Here is a 16,298-nt window from a genome sequence, read left to right as displayed (position 1 = left end):
TCCCTCCCTCCAGAGCCTGGCTGAAGCTGTAGTTTGCTAGCAGCCCCAATGCTCAGCTGTGGACCCAGGCAAGAGCTTCTGCTGCACCAAGCAAGCATCAGAGTCAGCAGTGACACTACTGGAAGATCTACAGCTGAGCATAAGGGCTCCTAGTGAACTACAGCTTCAGCCTGGTTCTGGAGGAAGAGGAAGGGAGGGAAGGAGAGGGAGGGAAACAGAGACAGAGACGAGACAGACAGAGATGGATGTGGTCCCCAAAACTTATTAAGTGGCCTTCCAGATGAAATAATTGCCCACCCCTGATCTAACCTGTGGGCCAGAAGTTAAGCACCACTGTAAGACAATGGTCTCAAGTTGCAGGAAGAGAGTTTTAAGTTAGATATTAGGAAAAACTCTCCCACAAGAAAGGTAAGAAAGCACTAGAACAGGCTACCCAGAGAGGCTGTGAAGTCTCCATCCTTGGAGGTTTTTAAGACCTGGCTAGATAAAGGCTTTGCTGAGATGATTTAGTTGGGGTTGGTACTGCTTTGAGCAGAGGCTTGTACTAGATGACCTTCTGAGGTCCCTTCCAATGCTAATTTTCTATGATTCTATGACATTTCGTTATAGTACATTTGTTAAAAAGTGCTGGATTTTAGCTCTAAAAGCCAGAGTGAAGATTTACCAACATAAAGCTCCAACTCCACATCTGTTCAAACCCCTTTTCTTAGGTCCAAGTTCTTAGCACCAGAAGATCTAAAAAGAACAGCAAAGCAACTTTGCCACTTATAGGCATCTTTCCAGAATTAATCAAGCCAATAGAGTTAAAAAGAAAAAGCAATTTGCCTTTCATAAATCACCACTGCAACGCCTTTGTTTTTTCCTTTTTAGATCGGGGTGGGCAAAATGTGTTCCAGGGGCTGGATGCAGTCCGCCAGGCCATTCTATCTGGCCCGTGGGGCCCCTAAAATATTTAGAAAATTAATATTTATCTGCCCCTGGCTGCCTGTCATGTGGCCCTCAATGGCTTGCCAAAACTCTAAGTGGCCCTCCACCAAAAATACTTGCCCACCCCTGTCTTAGATCCTTGCCCCAGAAGAGCCAAGTGAAAAGCAGGAAACACAGCGAAACGCTTGCATGTTGGGATGTAATGATCACCCCTTTAGAAACGCTCCCTGCTTCTGTTTAACTCTAAATGATGAAAGTGACAGCATGCAACTAATAACGAGTATCTAGAAAGGCCAATTCTTCCATTTCACAGCAGTGATGATATTGATTCATTTCTACTAAGTATGAACACACCACAATGCATTTGAATGACAGTTTCTTTTATAATGACAGAAGCAATAATACTGTCATTATAAGAGGAGTGAGGCTAAAGGGATATTGAAATTTGCCCATAAAAACTTTGGTATTTATTTTAAAATAGCCAATACTTTATTACAGGAAAATTACTTGAAAAAAATTCAAGGCAAATTATCTGGAAGCTTCCTGAATATCACAAAGAACAATATTAACTATTTGGTATGGAAATAACAGGCATAATCTGAACTTCATCAACCCACACAATTCTTCTTTTGCTCTCACCTTTTAAATCTTCCGAATTAAAGGTAAAAAGTACCATGGCAACAAACTCAAAGGTTGGTTTGAAGGGATTTTTTAGTAAATACATCTGTTAGTTAACTGTGAAAAAAGCTTATCTAGAACTTCTCCTTACTGAAAAAAACAGGTGCTGAACATCTGGATCCTACACTAAAGCACTGCACAACAAAGATTTTCAACCATTTAGAACATTTGGCAGATGAAAACAAAATGCCATCTAGAGGCTGTGAATATGGAAGGAAATTGTCCTTTTATTTGTAAGAGCAGAGCAATAAAATCAAAACAAATTAAGAACAGAATGAGATCTCTAGTAACAGCAAATCTTCAGTGTTTTTTATTGCTAGTATGTTTAAAATAGTACATAAGACTTCCTCTTCATCATGTCAGATGTCATATGCTTTGTACAAGAACTATCAATGGCAAATAAGGTCACTCACCTAGCATTTAACAAAAGATGGCTGCAATATTACATATCTGTGCTGAGCATGATATGCATTATATATATTAGGTTTTATGAACATTATCTATATCTTTGAGGACACAGTTGTTAGTATTGCTGGATAAAGGGTATTTAGGGAGATAAATTGGTTTAAGCTATCTTTGGACTGCTGAAATCAAAGACTACTCAATACAGACAGTCATACACAGACAGAGTGGAGGTAAGTCCTACAAATCTTAGCTACATAATTTAGCACCTGGATGGACCATGAGGCAGGTGTGGAGGCACAGGATGGGACAAGAAGGAACAGGAGAGCAAAATAGGGAACATTTCAAATTAAGCTTCAAATTAATTAAAAAGCTTAGCCTTTTTTGGGACAGGAGGTAGGGTGGGTGGGGAGAGTTCAGGAAAAAAAGGCTGTAGTCTAGTTCGTGCCATAACATATCAAGTGGCTTTAGGTATAAGTCAGGGTCAACCCAAATCATCCAAGAAACAGCCAAACTTAGGTGAGATAAAATACATAGGAACTTGGTTTTGGTTTTTATCCTATCTTCTCTTTACTTATGATGCTCTTACTGATAATTTGCACTGATTTCCATCAATATATTCTTCATCACTGTATTGCTCAGCTAGTTATAGCTCCTAGAGAAGATTCTATAGCTTGGCTAAATCCCAAATATTCTTTTTAAAGTAAATGGAGGATGTTGCACCTGCTAGGCCAGTCAAAAGTGAGGGAGATGATAAGATTCCACTAAAAAAACAAAGGGCAGAAATGCCCACAGAGCAAGATTACAAGTATTAATCACCACAAAGAAAAGGCTCATCTGTACCCCAAAACATCCACAGCAATATTACAGCAGATATAGTTCTAAATCAGGTATACAGTGGGCACATCTACACATTCATTAGTGTGCCGTGGTTACTGTTTAGTACCTGAAATAACAGGTACTAAACTGAATGCACAGTAACCAGTGCTACTGCACAGTAGTGTCCGCGCATGGCTTTTTTGTGACACTGTAGTGCAGTAGACTACTGTAATTCTACTGCTCATTAGCACAGCTTTTGCCACATTGCACTAACGCACAGCAGAATTAGTCTTCTGCACATTTAGTATCTTGTGTAGATGTGCCCAGTGAGTCATTAGTGACAGAACTCTTAAAGGAGGGTCCTTCCAACAGGATACCCTCCAAAAGAATATTTGCTCATATAGGTTTCCATTAACCCATAGGTCACAGGATTAGGAAATCTTGTCCTTTCCTTAAACCCTGTAATCTATGTCCTGAGAGAGAAGGGAAATTCACATTACATTTGGCCTTAATGGATAATATATCATGCTTGTATTTTGACATTTATAATTTTTATTGCACACTAACAAGGTAAATGATTGTCTAGTAAATCTCAGCAAATCATGTGTGTATGCTTTTACTGTTAATGGTCCTGCACTGAAGGATTTTCAACATTTAAAGAAGAGACAGCAAATTATAAATTTGCAATTGTGTTTCAGCGTGTGGTGAGAAGACACGACATGAACCATTATTCCTCAAAAGATAGGATTTAATGCCATCTGGAAATCGGAGTCCTCCAATTTAGGCCCCACAATCAGTTACTAAAACCCTGAAGTCCTCATGATAGCCTCCAGCCTTTATGGATATGGAAGTAAATATTCATTCACCCCTAAAGAAGGGTGTTTATGACCAAAAGCTTGCAAACAACAACTTTTCCAACTGTTTAGTTAGTCTAATAAAAGATATCAAATTTACCCAAAAAACCTTGTCTGCCTATATCCTTAGGTGAATAAAGCTACAACCAACACCCCCAGTTGCCCCTGAAACATACCCTGGGAATGGCTGACACTACCCCAATTCTTGTCCAATGTGATGAAAAATAGGTTCCCCACGAATGTTTCTTCAGAGAGCACCAAGTCAATGACACCAATATCAGCTGCTAAAAATATTCAGTTATTACTGAGCTGCATTTGAAATAATGATCTAGAAATGGAAGTTTATGTCTCCACTACTAATCTGTTCCTTACCAGTCTTGTCTGGGGCATTCAACAAATTACTGAATGCATTTTTGTGACACATAGTGAAATGCTAAGTGGCAAAGGCTCATCTGTACCCCAAAGCAGGTTTTATTTATTAGATGATATATGTATGTATGTATATAAAATAAGATGAATGTATGTAAGAATTAGAATGTCAGGTAACAGGATACCTTTTACAGGTTAAGTGTAGTCACCAGATGAGTGAAAGATTACTAAGGCTAAATGGGTCACACTGTCTGAACAATGAGCCACGAGGATGGGAGGAATTCTCTTAGATTTTCCAACTCCAATAAAACAGTTTTAGTCAAAGGGAATGTTGTCCCGAATGACTTTGAAGACCAAGGTAATTAGAGGCCAGGGACACACAAGGGGAATGAGAGTTCAACACAATTTCCCTGAGAGTAGGAAAGCCTGGTGGAAAAACTGAGAAACAAATGGATGCCATGATAAATCCCAAGAATTACGCAGTGTCCTCAAGGAAAGAAACCCATCTAAGCATTCTGTATGGGAGAATAAGATTAGATTAGACTATGTAGGTACATCCGCACAAGCACGCACATGTGATTTGTGGTGCCTCAAAGCCGTTTGCTGCCACCCATGCACTATGCTGCTCATTTGCAGTGTGGCAGGTTTTTATTTTTTTATTTTTTATATCGGGAGATGCCCTCCTTACCTGGATGCCCCCAGGGCCCCAGGAAAGGCTGCACGTGCCAGAGCACACGTGCAGAAGTGTGCCTAGGGTCAAACACAAACATGTGCCACTGCTATTTGTCCTGTGGGAAATGCACACCCCTGCATGTGCATACTCATGGGGAGATACCCTGTGTGTCTACAGGTGGTTTATTTCTTAAACAATTCTCTTCAAAATGAAGTTCCATTTGTTAATAAATGTCCACCGCTTTAATAAGGCTATCAATCTTCATATAATTTATAACAGACTCTAAAAAGGCAGAAATGCAGGTGGCCCAGTGGACTGGTATATGATCTGCATATTTGAGGTGTAAAAACCTAAAAGTGGATCAATAAGTAGGAGAATTACACCCCAGGATTCATATGGACAAGAATCCAAAGACCTGTATACTCTCAGAAAAAGATGATGCTGACTCTGCACTACTGGCAATGTAGCAAAATACTACCTTAGCCATAAAGGTTAGAGAAAATGAATGTTGCACATCACTCTTTTTGCCCTGGTCTTTAACTCAGAATTCCAGAGGGAGGCGTTCACAACAAATATTATAGCCAAAGGACTCAAACAGCAGCTAAAGTGGGACTACATAGCATGTCATTCCTGCCTGCGTATTACTTGTACTCTAACTTTCACACAGTTACAGAAAAAAAGCCCAATCATAAACACTTTGTATGGGAAAATGCATTTATGCAAGTGCAACCCACTAGTGTTATATTCTAAAGAACCATTAGTGAATAAAATTAAAAATCAAACATAGCATATACCTTTAAGGAGGTGGAATCCATTTAGCCTCTAGGTAACTCTGAAAGTCTCATTCCATTGTGGGTTTTATCCCTTTCAGTACATTTGATGGCATATTAAAATTAAAGTACAAAACAACAGAGACTATTTTTCCTTATACTTTTTGAAGGTAAAAATTCTAGCAGTAAGGACAAAATGTAGGGATGGGTTGGCTCTGCAACCTGCTCAAGTTGTGATAACAAAATCAGGCACCAGACCTTGGAGGTTTATGCTGTTGTTTATGTGCCAACATAATGTATTGCATTGACTTTCAAGATGCATATAACATGCTTGAAATAGAATACTGATAAACACATCTAATATGTATTAAAAGGAACCTACCTAACTTATGTTAGCATTTACATTTTGCCTACTTCAGTTTGGCAAGAGCTTTTGACCACAGGCCATTTTCTCTTTCAGATACTAATCATGTCAGAAATAAAGGTGGTGGTGTTTTTATCTGCTATCATGCAACTAATCAAAGCAAAGTAGAATCTTCGTGAGAAACAAAGAAGTTATATTATAATATTCAGTTTTTAACCAGCACAAATGGGTTGGAAATGTTGGACATAATTGAGTCTTCAAGTTAAGAATAGAATATAGTGCCTGGAAAATTCAAATGCCAGTTTTCTAAACATGCACAGTATTTTATTAGTCTCTACTAATGTGGTAGAATTTATATTGCAGATTTCTGAAGCAACAACAACAGAATATTAAAATTGTATGCACCTTTGTAGCAAACTAAATTGCTCTACATTTTTTGAGACATAGTAACTATCACAGACATATTTCTTTACTTACAGAAGATGGATTTGAACATTAGTAAAGAAAATAAGTCTGAATAGTGAAGATAGTAAAATTGAAAGTAAAACAGAATAAAAAAGAGAGAGATGGAAGTATATTGAAAAATGAATAGGAGTTTGCACTAGAAAATTATGGCAATATTTAAAAGAGGATTGGAGAATTCAATTTTTGATTCTCCTGTACTATGTAAAGGAAAGTACAAAGTAAAATACTGTAAATATATTAATATAATAGTTCATAGGTCTGTTTCAAGCTGTAATTTATACAAGTTGTAATTTCGCATCTAAGAAATGGTAATCCCGCTAGCCCAGTTCTCCCTTGCATCACTGGGCTTTAATTAGAAACTTATAAGATGGCATTAGACCATGTTCAGTCAGTTCTGACTCAGGTCCTAAACTGTAAAAAGGAAATTGTGCTAAAGGAAAGCCATGTGTTTGAGGACAAGAAAACAAGACCCTGAACACTTGTGGTAGCTGAAGCATTTTTTAAAAAATGTAAAGCTGTTAAACCACATGTGACGGTTAATTTCCAGCTCTGGTACTTTGTTCTGTCCAAGTTTATCCAGTAGTTTCAACTACATAAATGGTGTTTCATTTATGTGTACAGTGAGACCGGCACAGAATGGCTACTATCTTCAATGATAGCAGCGGTCACATAATAGTCTACCTTATCTGCAGTATGCTTCATATAAAATTGAGACAGAGAGACGCTGGGTGAAAAACACTATAATAATGTAAGATGATATTGCAAGTTTCACTAGTGGGGTACCACAATAAACTGCAGACAGAATAGATACCAGTGTTTATGTGTACCCACCTATTCCATCAAAATCAACACTGAGACCCTGTTTAACATGTTCCTGAATCAATTGAAGAGTTTGCTCAAATATCTCCCCTGCTCTTGCAGTCTCTATAGTGAAAGGATCCCGTGGGTAGCGGAATTGAGCCAGCAGGTCAGTGGGGGTTTGGGGATGCCTGCAAAAAAAGAGGAGCATGTGTTGAAGTTTATGCATCAGAGGTAGCCAAGCTACAGCTAATGAGTCACTAATAACTCTGAAAAAAGAGTGATAGTTAAATAAAATCATCCCTTTTCTCTTCATCTCATTTTTCTCCTTTACCATTTGTTATTTTCTTCAGTTCTTGCTTATGGCTGTCTTTCCCATATATAAAAAACTAATTACTGGGCAGAGATATTTTCAGAATATCTTTGCAGACATTGAACAACTGAAAGTAAAAGCAATAAAGGTAGCCTGCTACAGGTCTTAAGGTAGAGGAACACAGGATAGCATACAAGATCTATACTATAGACAAAGGTGTTTCTGTAGCTCGTGTGGACATACTCTGAGCTAGTTTTAAATGGCTCACTGAGGATATGCTAAAGGTGTAGCCACAGCAACGTGTGGCTCAGTCCAGCAGAAATACTGATGCAGCAGCCTTGCTGAGCTTGTGTTGCTGTGGCTACATTAGTAGCAGTACCCAAGTAAGGTATTTCAAGGTTAGGTGAAGTCTACATGAGCTGCCATCATATGTTTGACTGCAATATAGAAATACTTTCAGGCTAATGATAGTAGAAGCCTTTGACAATAATAAGCACAACATTCCATCTTCACAAGGGTGTTTTTGAGAGGTTATAAAAGTAAAGCCAATCGAGTGATAGACTATTAACACAACAAAAAGCTGTTGTGTTTTGATCTACTACACTGATACGATTGCAAATATGACCTGCCTCCATTCTCTCCCCATCATCCAACTCATACAAAATTGTTCATACATCATATATTCAAGGAGAAAGCATCAGACCTCCTACCACCTGTTTAATTTATTTTTGGTAAGGGGGAAAGCATGTAGAAAGAAAGTTGTGTAAAGTTATTTGCTCCTCCTCAAAAAAAGGAGGAACCAGTTATTTACCCATAACTGTCTGAAGTTTACCACAAAATCAAAGAGAGGTAGTTAATTGTGCCATCTGAAGTCAAGCAGAAGACAGGGCAGGGTAGCACCTTAGACGTAAACTGGTTCAGAGAGGTACAAGCTTTCATAGGTGACACCCTACAAAGTCAGATGGCATATGACAAAGTAGACTGTTGCCTAAAAAATCTTATGCATCTGAACCAGTTGGTCTGTAAGGTGCTACCCTGCCCTGCCTTCTGAATTACTAGAACTTCCTGGCTACTATGAACAAGAGGGTCCACCACCCAGATATGCTGTAACACCACATAACTACTTTTATCTTTTGCAGTTAAATGTTAAAAGAATGTAATACTGCGAGTTTCAACACTTCATGAAAAGAACTATGAGACTCTGATGACATCAAGAGAACAAAGGTACTCCTTTAACTCATCTTAGCACTGCCAGTCCCTTTGGTGTTTTTCTACATCTGTCTCAGCTTTTAACAACTAAGGCCATTTGTACACAGAGGTTTAATTCTCCCTAAACTGAAGTGGTGTTTTTTTAAAAACACCACTTCAATTTAGAGTGAAGTAAAGCCCCGTGTCGTGTACACCAGTATCAGAGCCTGATCCTTACCTGCCTCTCCAGCGGTGGGGAGGGGAGTGTGAGCTGCTGGTGAGCAGAGCGGTCCCTGAGCTGTGGGGGAAGGGAACTAGTGCTTTCCTCCATGGCAGTGGCGCCTCCTCCCCCACCCCCCGCTTGGGTAGTCCGGGGGGGGGGGGCACCAAGCCCCCGCACAGCTCAGGGAGGCAGGCAGGCAGGCTTTGTGGGGGGAAAAAAAGATCAGGCTCACTACTTGTCTTTTTTTTTTTTCCTCCTTCTGTGCAGCCTGCCTTCCCGGGCTGCTGCTGGATTGCCTGCACAGTCTGCCTGCAGAACCCCTGAGCCGCACAGAGCCCAGTGCTTCTCTCCATGGCTGTAGGGTAGGAAACTAAAACTCCTCGGAGATGTTTCACTTTGCAACACCCCAAAGTCATTTTCTGCATCCCAAAGTCATTTAAGGAGCATTACGCTGCCAAATGTGCTACAGCGGCTGGAATTAACTCATAATACGCCACTGAATGTGCTAACAGCAATGCCATTAAAGCAGTGCAAAAGGCATTTAACCTTCTTTAAGCCCTCCTTAAAGTGTTGTCTACAAACAGCCTAAGCTGCTTGTCTACAACTTTGTTCCCTTTTGCATCATTCAATGAAGAAAGCATAGGGATCACTAAACTAAATGCTTTGCCTTAGTTCTCTAGGGATTAGGGCTATGACTAAAGGATAAAATAAAAATGGAGATCTTTATCATGCCTTATTTCTTTGGTAAGGAAAAGGTTTCCTAATCTATTAATAAAGAGTCCAAGGCCAGATCAGTCCACTGTTTAGAAGACTGCTGCAGGCCACAGAAAATAGCCGCATGACAAATAAATGGTCCTAGAAACCAAGAGGCCAAGAAAGTGAAATAGTAAAAAGCGTATCTTCTGATTTTATTCTATGTCAAACAATATAATCTTTCAGAAAACTGAACTGATAATGACTGCTATTAAGAAACAACAGCCTAGCTACAAGAAAAAGCACATTCTGACAATCATATTACAGTATCTTTTTTTGTAATTTAAAAAAAATGAACAGTAGCTAAGCAGAATAGAAATGTGAAAGATTTCTGTGAGCAAAGATAAAATACATTCTTACTGTGAAAACAAATTTCTTCTTGTGGAGTTAATTGCACTGTCAACTTGGTGGATGGCATCGAGAATGGATGATTCAACAAAGTTATCGCCAGCTTGTCTACCTCGCGGTACTGTAGAAACAATTTCATAGTTTGAAAAATTTTTCACTTAAAGTTCAAATTTATGCAATATAAATAGCACTTAATAGTCTTTTCATTAAAAGAAATGACAAGTCTTACAAGAACAAAAACTAAAATCTCAAAGTGATACTAGCCATTGCAGAGAAGAAGCATTATCTTTTATATGAATATGACAGCTGGTACATCCACACACTTGGTGAAGTATCACAGAAGCATTTCAACTTTGCATAACTGGTTCAAATTTGGTTAGTAATGATAGACAGGTACCAAAAGATGCTTGCTTAGTTGTTTTCAGGGAAAAAGTTTGCTTCAACTTCTAGGGGATAAGCAACTGCAGCACAAAAAAAACACTACAATAATTGGAATCTTTGCTGGATCTCACCACAGAGGGAATAGAATATAATTCATCTCAATGGCAATTTGAGCATCGTAAAGGTAACCATTTTTGGGTCCACTCTCCAAAAGAAACATCCATAGGAGACGTAGCTTTTATTAAGAAAATATGAATATTTCTTGTAAGATGACTATAATACTGTAAGATTAAGTTGGTTAGATAGTTTGGTGCAGTGCTCAGCAGTCAGAATCAAAAAAGAGCCGCATGTTCATGCAATGTCTTTCTTAGGGCATGTCTATACCATGTCAAACAGTGCTAAGGAATTTTGCTGCATACTTGTTTCTGTTCTGTATAAACTGAGTGTTGAAAAAAATGTGATGTAGCAAGTACTAACAAGTAAAACCAAGACAGACAACCTGAAAGTGTCACTAAGTATGTGCCAAAAAGTGGCAAAGTCACATTTTTACAGTACTCTGCATGTATAAAGCAGGAGCAAGTAAGTAAGATGGTTTTGGTTTTCATGGCATAATCCAATGCAATGCAGGCATGCCACTACAGGTGGTCAAAGTGTGACATAATGAGAATATTGAGGAACAAGAGCATGAATGTAAATGTTTGATAAAAAGGGAAATTAGCTTCACCAAAATATGGCATCTGGGGTAGGTAAAAGGGTAAGGAGCAAAAACAAACAAAAAAACCACCCAATGCTCATAAAAGTATTTCCATGCCAAGCAAACTATAGAACTCCGCAAAAAAGTTCCCAAATAAAATAAGCAAGGAAGAGTCCATCTCAGCATTGCACCCATATCCCAATTAGCCCTCCCTCCTAAGTAAAAATGCATGAAAACAGCTGACTTGAACAATGTGAGAGGTTAATTTGAAACCAATTGTGTAACATGAGGTTAGTAATTCATGAAAAATTACTAGCAATGTTAGTTCAGATAAAGCTGCATTTTCTCAAGAAAAAAAACAAATCATCAAGGGGAGCCATAGTGAGGGCTCAAAGCAGTCTACACTACATACAGTAGTGTTTAAAATATGAATATACTTTAGATATAAAGGAAACAGCACACTGAATGTTATATAAAATGTTACATAATGTTATATTGGTGTATAAACACAATACTGTACTGTGCTCACCACCTAAGAAAAGAAGCACTCAAAAAAGAAAAGAGTATTTAAAAGACTTAATGGTCTTGTGAGATGGACTGGATATATTCACCCAAAACAAAATAAAAAGGTGGATATCTGATGAATGTGAAAGGTAGCAAAGGAAATAAAAATACCAGGAATCACTTTTATGTACAGCATATAACCATGATTTTAGATTCACTACCACTTCAGAGAACAAGGATTTTGGGAAGAATTAGCCATCTATGGCTATAAACAGTCATCACTTTTATCATGGGATTGGTTGTGCTGCATCTTGTCCCACCATGGAAAAGACTCAGCTGACCTTGGCTGGCCACTCCAGTCACAGGGAATAGGTGTGTGCCTAGGCCCAGATGGGGGGTTCTGGTCATCTGTGTCTGCCCCTGTAGTCTACTGGAGAGGTGGCAGACCAAAGCCCGGGGGTCAAGGCCATTGCCTCACAGGAAAGTCCATGGCTACATCCAGACCCTAGTTTGCAACAATAGCTGTAATCCTGAAGATCTTCACAGGTCAGCATGTTGTGCCCAGTCAATGAGAGTGGCTCCAAACCACAGAGCAGCATTTCCAGGCTAGGCTGATAAGCAGCGACTGCTGGGAACAGATCATCATGGCCACCTGGGATAACGAGCAGTGGCATGTGAAATTCTGCATGTCCTGTGACATCCTCATGGAAATCTGTACCAAGCTTGCCCTACACATGCAAGGCAACAACCATACACCCTCTTATGCATAGAGAACTGCATTGCCATTTCAGTCTCCGATCTGTAGCACACCATTTCAACACAGGTTAGTCAATGGCTGGAAAGACGATTCAAGAGGAAAATCAACAGATGATGGGCCTGCACATCAAACTCCTTGCCAGTGCACAGCAGACTATGGATGGGTTGGCAACCTAAGGTTACCCAACTGCATTGGGGATGTGGATGTGGACAGCACACACATCCTCCTCCTTCCCCCTGAGCACCACGTTCAGGAATTCAACAAGCAGAAGGGTTACTTCTTGATCATGCTTCAGGCAGTTGTGGACAGCGGCCACTGAGAAAGGTGCAAGACACCAGGATATTTAGGAGCTCCCTTTCACCCTGAACTGTTGGCACAGACACTTTGCCCTTGGACTTCTTCACATCCAGGTTGAGGGAAAGACTGTACCCCCACTATCAATCGGGGACACTGCCTACCCACTGCACCACTAGCTGATGGGGCTGTTCACTGGATCCCTGGATGCCCAGAGAGAAATGTTCACCTGCAAGCCCAGCAGCTGCAGGATAAGTGCAGGATGCAGCATGCTTCCCACCATCTCAAGGCTTGCTGGAGGTAACAGAGGACATGCATGGATGCCAGAGAAAACAATGTACCTAGGTTCATGGTCTCTGTATGCATGCCACACAACATCTGTGAGGCCAAGGGAGAATTTCGGCCTCAGACCCTGCTCTTGGAGATAAGCCCCACCCAGCTCCTAGAGACGTCATGCCTGCAAATTCTTGAATGAAGGCCAGTCACCTGACACTTGTTTGAGACATGCTGTTTCTGGGCTGAAGGTGATGAATTGTAGAATGATTAAACACTGCCAACCCTACTCATGCCCTTGTGTGGTCACCTCCATTGTGGACAGGGAGCAGTGGCAGGGGTTGAACATGTTGGTGGGGGCTGTGGTGGTAAATGTTTAGCCAAGTGTTGAACCATGCTTCCATGGCAGTAGTGGGGGAGGGGAGTGAGATGATGAGAGCTTAGGATGAGGAATTTAAATGATCAGCTGGGTGCTAAGCTATGCTCTTGGGGCTTTAGTGGGAGAAGCAGGTGATGAGATAGCTCATCTCAAGCTCTGGACAGGAAGCCAGGCACACTAGGCTCCTATCCCTGTGCAGTAGTATCACTACTGTGTTTTTTGATGGGGGACAGCTGAGATGTTAAGAGGACATTAAGCTTAAATGGCATCAATCCTTGCGCAGCTAAAGTGGGACACAAACACAACAGAACGCAGTGATGGTTAAAGACCATGCAGTGTTTGTTAAAGACACCCCTCCCCAAAACCAATGCCAGTTCCTGGTGCAAGGGTGGAGGAACACTTCCAGCTGTCTGTGAACAGCTCTTCCCTCCCAGTTTTTGTTTTAAATGCCATAGCCAAAATTCTGACAGTAGACAGAACTTTTATTAAACAGGACAACAGAAAGGTTAAAAGGATAAACAAGAAAACAATCGTAATCAAGTAAACAAGTGCAACGTTAAAAAAAATAGTAACCCTAAAAAAGTTCTCATGAAACCCATTACTCCCCTATGAATGCTCCACCAGCCCTGTGGCCACAGCATGTGATGTGCCCCCAGGCAGCAGTCTTCAGGAAATGGGGTCTACCCCTCTGAGGGCTGGGGGGTGCTTACTCCAGCTTGTTTCCACAGGGGGTCCCTGTGGAATGGTGAAACCTGGTGACAGCATGTGCCCCCAGGGACCAGTGGACTGTCGCACTTGTGGGTTAAAAAGCTACGTGAAGGGGAAAGCACCAAGAATGCCCTCAGTCTGCAGGTTCAAAGCAGACACAAGGTGATTCATGGACTCCTGCTTAGCCCTTACAGACTCCCTAAACAGCTACTCAGTTTGGTCAGTCGCAGTGGCCACGTACTACTCCTCACCTGTAAGAAAGGAATTTTCTTACCCTAATATATAAACATTCATGTGTATTAAACTTTTTGTTGCTTACTTTTTCATTGGGTTTCCTGTGAATCCCACACTATAGACAACAGCTAGACAGGCTAATCAATGATATTTTCAAAGAAAGCTTCACCAAGATATTATGGTTGGGACAGTTGAAAGGGTAAGCGGTAAAAAAATAAAACAAACAAAAAGACTGCCCTTCCCAATAAAAGGGGCAATATTCTGTTCCTACTCTACCTATAACTTGTTGTTTTATATATGCACATATATACACAGGAGACTGGTGCTTAAATTCATATTATAGCAACATGAAGGAAGCAGAAGGCACTATTATATGAAAACATACTTTTCCGTATTTTTATGAATACTGAATTATACATTTATACGCATTTTGTTAAGGATGCTGCCACACAATTGCTCCCCATATTATTCCATAATTAATTACTTCAAATCCTACATGAATATTTTACAGCACCACAGAAAGTTTTAGGTATAGTCTGAAAAGGACACTTATCTCCTTAACTTAAAATCATGCCTCCAACTCTATCTTAGCTTGGATAGCAAAATCAAACAGCTAAACAAAAAAATCTTCAGACAAAGAAAACAGTTTGTATGGATAGTTGTTAATGTCATAATCAGATCAGTAATTATGCATATTAACAACAAGGTGTACTTTAGACACGCACGCATGCACACACACACACACACACACACACACAAAGATTAATCATCAAATTGCAGAGGATGGAGCCTTCTATGGTCCTATAACAGCAGAGGCACAACACTGGACGAAAAAAAGGCATCAGTATTATTCTCCAAGTTGCCATCAGATGCCTTAGTTATTGGTTGTGCTTTGTTAGAATAGGAGACACTGAATTTGAAAATCAGCACAAATAGCAAAATTACTGGACCACGTTCCAAACTTACTCAATCCCATCTTATTACAGAAGTGACCTTTGAGCAAGACATGAAAAGAATATATGCCCAGAGAGACGCATTTTGCAAAAAAGAAAATAAACAAACAAATCACACTAGATTTTATTTTCATGACTAATTCTCTAAGTAGCTTCATACCTCAGAATGCACAAAAATACTGGAATATTCTTTTCTTCTTAAAAAGAGAACAAATTCTATAATGTGAAGTGAAGTATTTCCTGATAAATCTCCTTCTAGTGATACAGAATGAGACTGATACGATAACTGTTACAAATCTCAGATGCTTCATTTTGCTGCATATAAATTAAGTGTAATGTATTCTTTGTTATATAATTTCCATTTAACTATAATGAATCTGCTTATCATTTGCAACTTGAAAGATGTAAATGGAGTTCAATAGCTTATTGAACATACTCACTCCTGCTTAACTGATTTATGTACTGTACAAGAAAGCGCTCATCCATTCTCTCTTGTCTTTATCTTTGAACTTCCTTTTTCATATGGCCCTCCTAGTAAAGATCAGTCTAAGACTTATTTAAATAAACATTGCATATCAGAAGGACATTTGGTCTTAAAATAGGCGTAGGATAGTAGGATTATAAAAAAGTATGCTGGAAGAGACCTTGTGAGGTCATCTAGTCCAGCCCCCTGCTCAAGACAGGATCCTGTCCGACTAAGCTACCCCAGCCATGTGTCTATCTACCCTACTTTCAAACATGTTCACAGATGGGAGATTCTGTAACTTCTCTAGCTAGCCTGTCCCAATGCTTGACCATGGTCATAATCAGAACTTTTCATCCCACAGACCACTATCCCATGCTCCTTATTCATGTGGGCACCAATGACACTGCTCGGAGCACTCCCAGCCAGGTCATGAGGCGCTACAGGGATTTGGGAGCGGGACTTAAGGGTCTGGGGGCACAGGTAGTGTTCTCGTCGATCCTCCCAGTCTCAGGCTATGGGCTGAGAAGGGACAGGAGGATCTATGTGGTCAACCAAAGACTGCAGCGCTGGTGTCATCAGGAAGGCTTTGGCTTTCATGACCACAGCCCGCTCTTTGGCGAGAGAGGCAGCGAGCTGCTGGGAAGGGATGGCCTCCACCTCTCTCCCCTAGGGAGGAGGCTCTTCTCAGCCAGACTGGCTGACCTGCTCCAC

General features: G+C 40.2%; 1 protein-coding gene across 1 annotated transcript in view; it reads right to left on the bottom strand.

Annotated features, from left to right (window-relative positions):
- Positions 1-16,298, bottom strand: part of PXDNL (peroxidasin like) — a 352,571-nt gene that overhangs the window by 59,481 nt on the left and 276,792 nt on the right. Inside the window, exons 16-17 of the mRNA XM_014524383.2 lie at positions 9,957-10,065; positions 7,153-7,310 (exon numbers count right to left, since the gene is read on the bottom strand). Of these exons, the coding sequence (XP_014379869.1) occupies positions 7,153-7,310; positions 9,957-10,065 (267 nt within the window). The remainder of the gene's footprint in view (positions 1-7,152; positions 7,311-9,956; positions 10,066-16,298) is intronic.

The sequence above is a fragment of the Alligator sinensis genome, unplaced genomic scaffold (genome assembly GCF_000455745.1).
Source record: "Alligator sinensis unplaced genomic scaffold, ASM45574v1 scaffold1007_1, whole genome shotgun sequence".
NCBI lineage: Eukaryota > Metazoa > Chordata > Crocodylia > Alligatoridae > Alligator > Alligator sinensis.
This window is presented reverse-complemented; position numbering and strand designations above follow the sequence as displayed.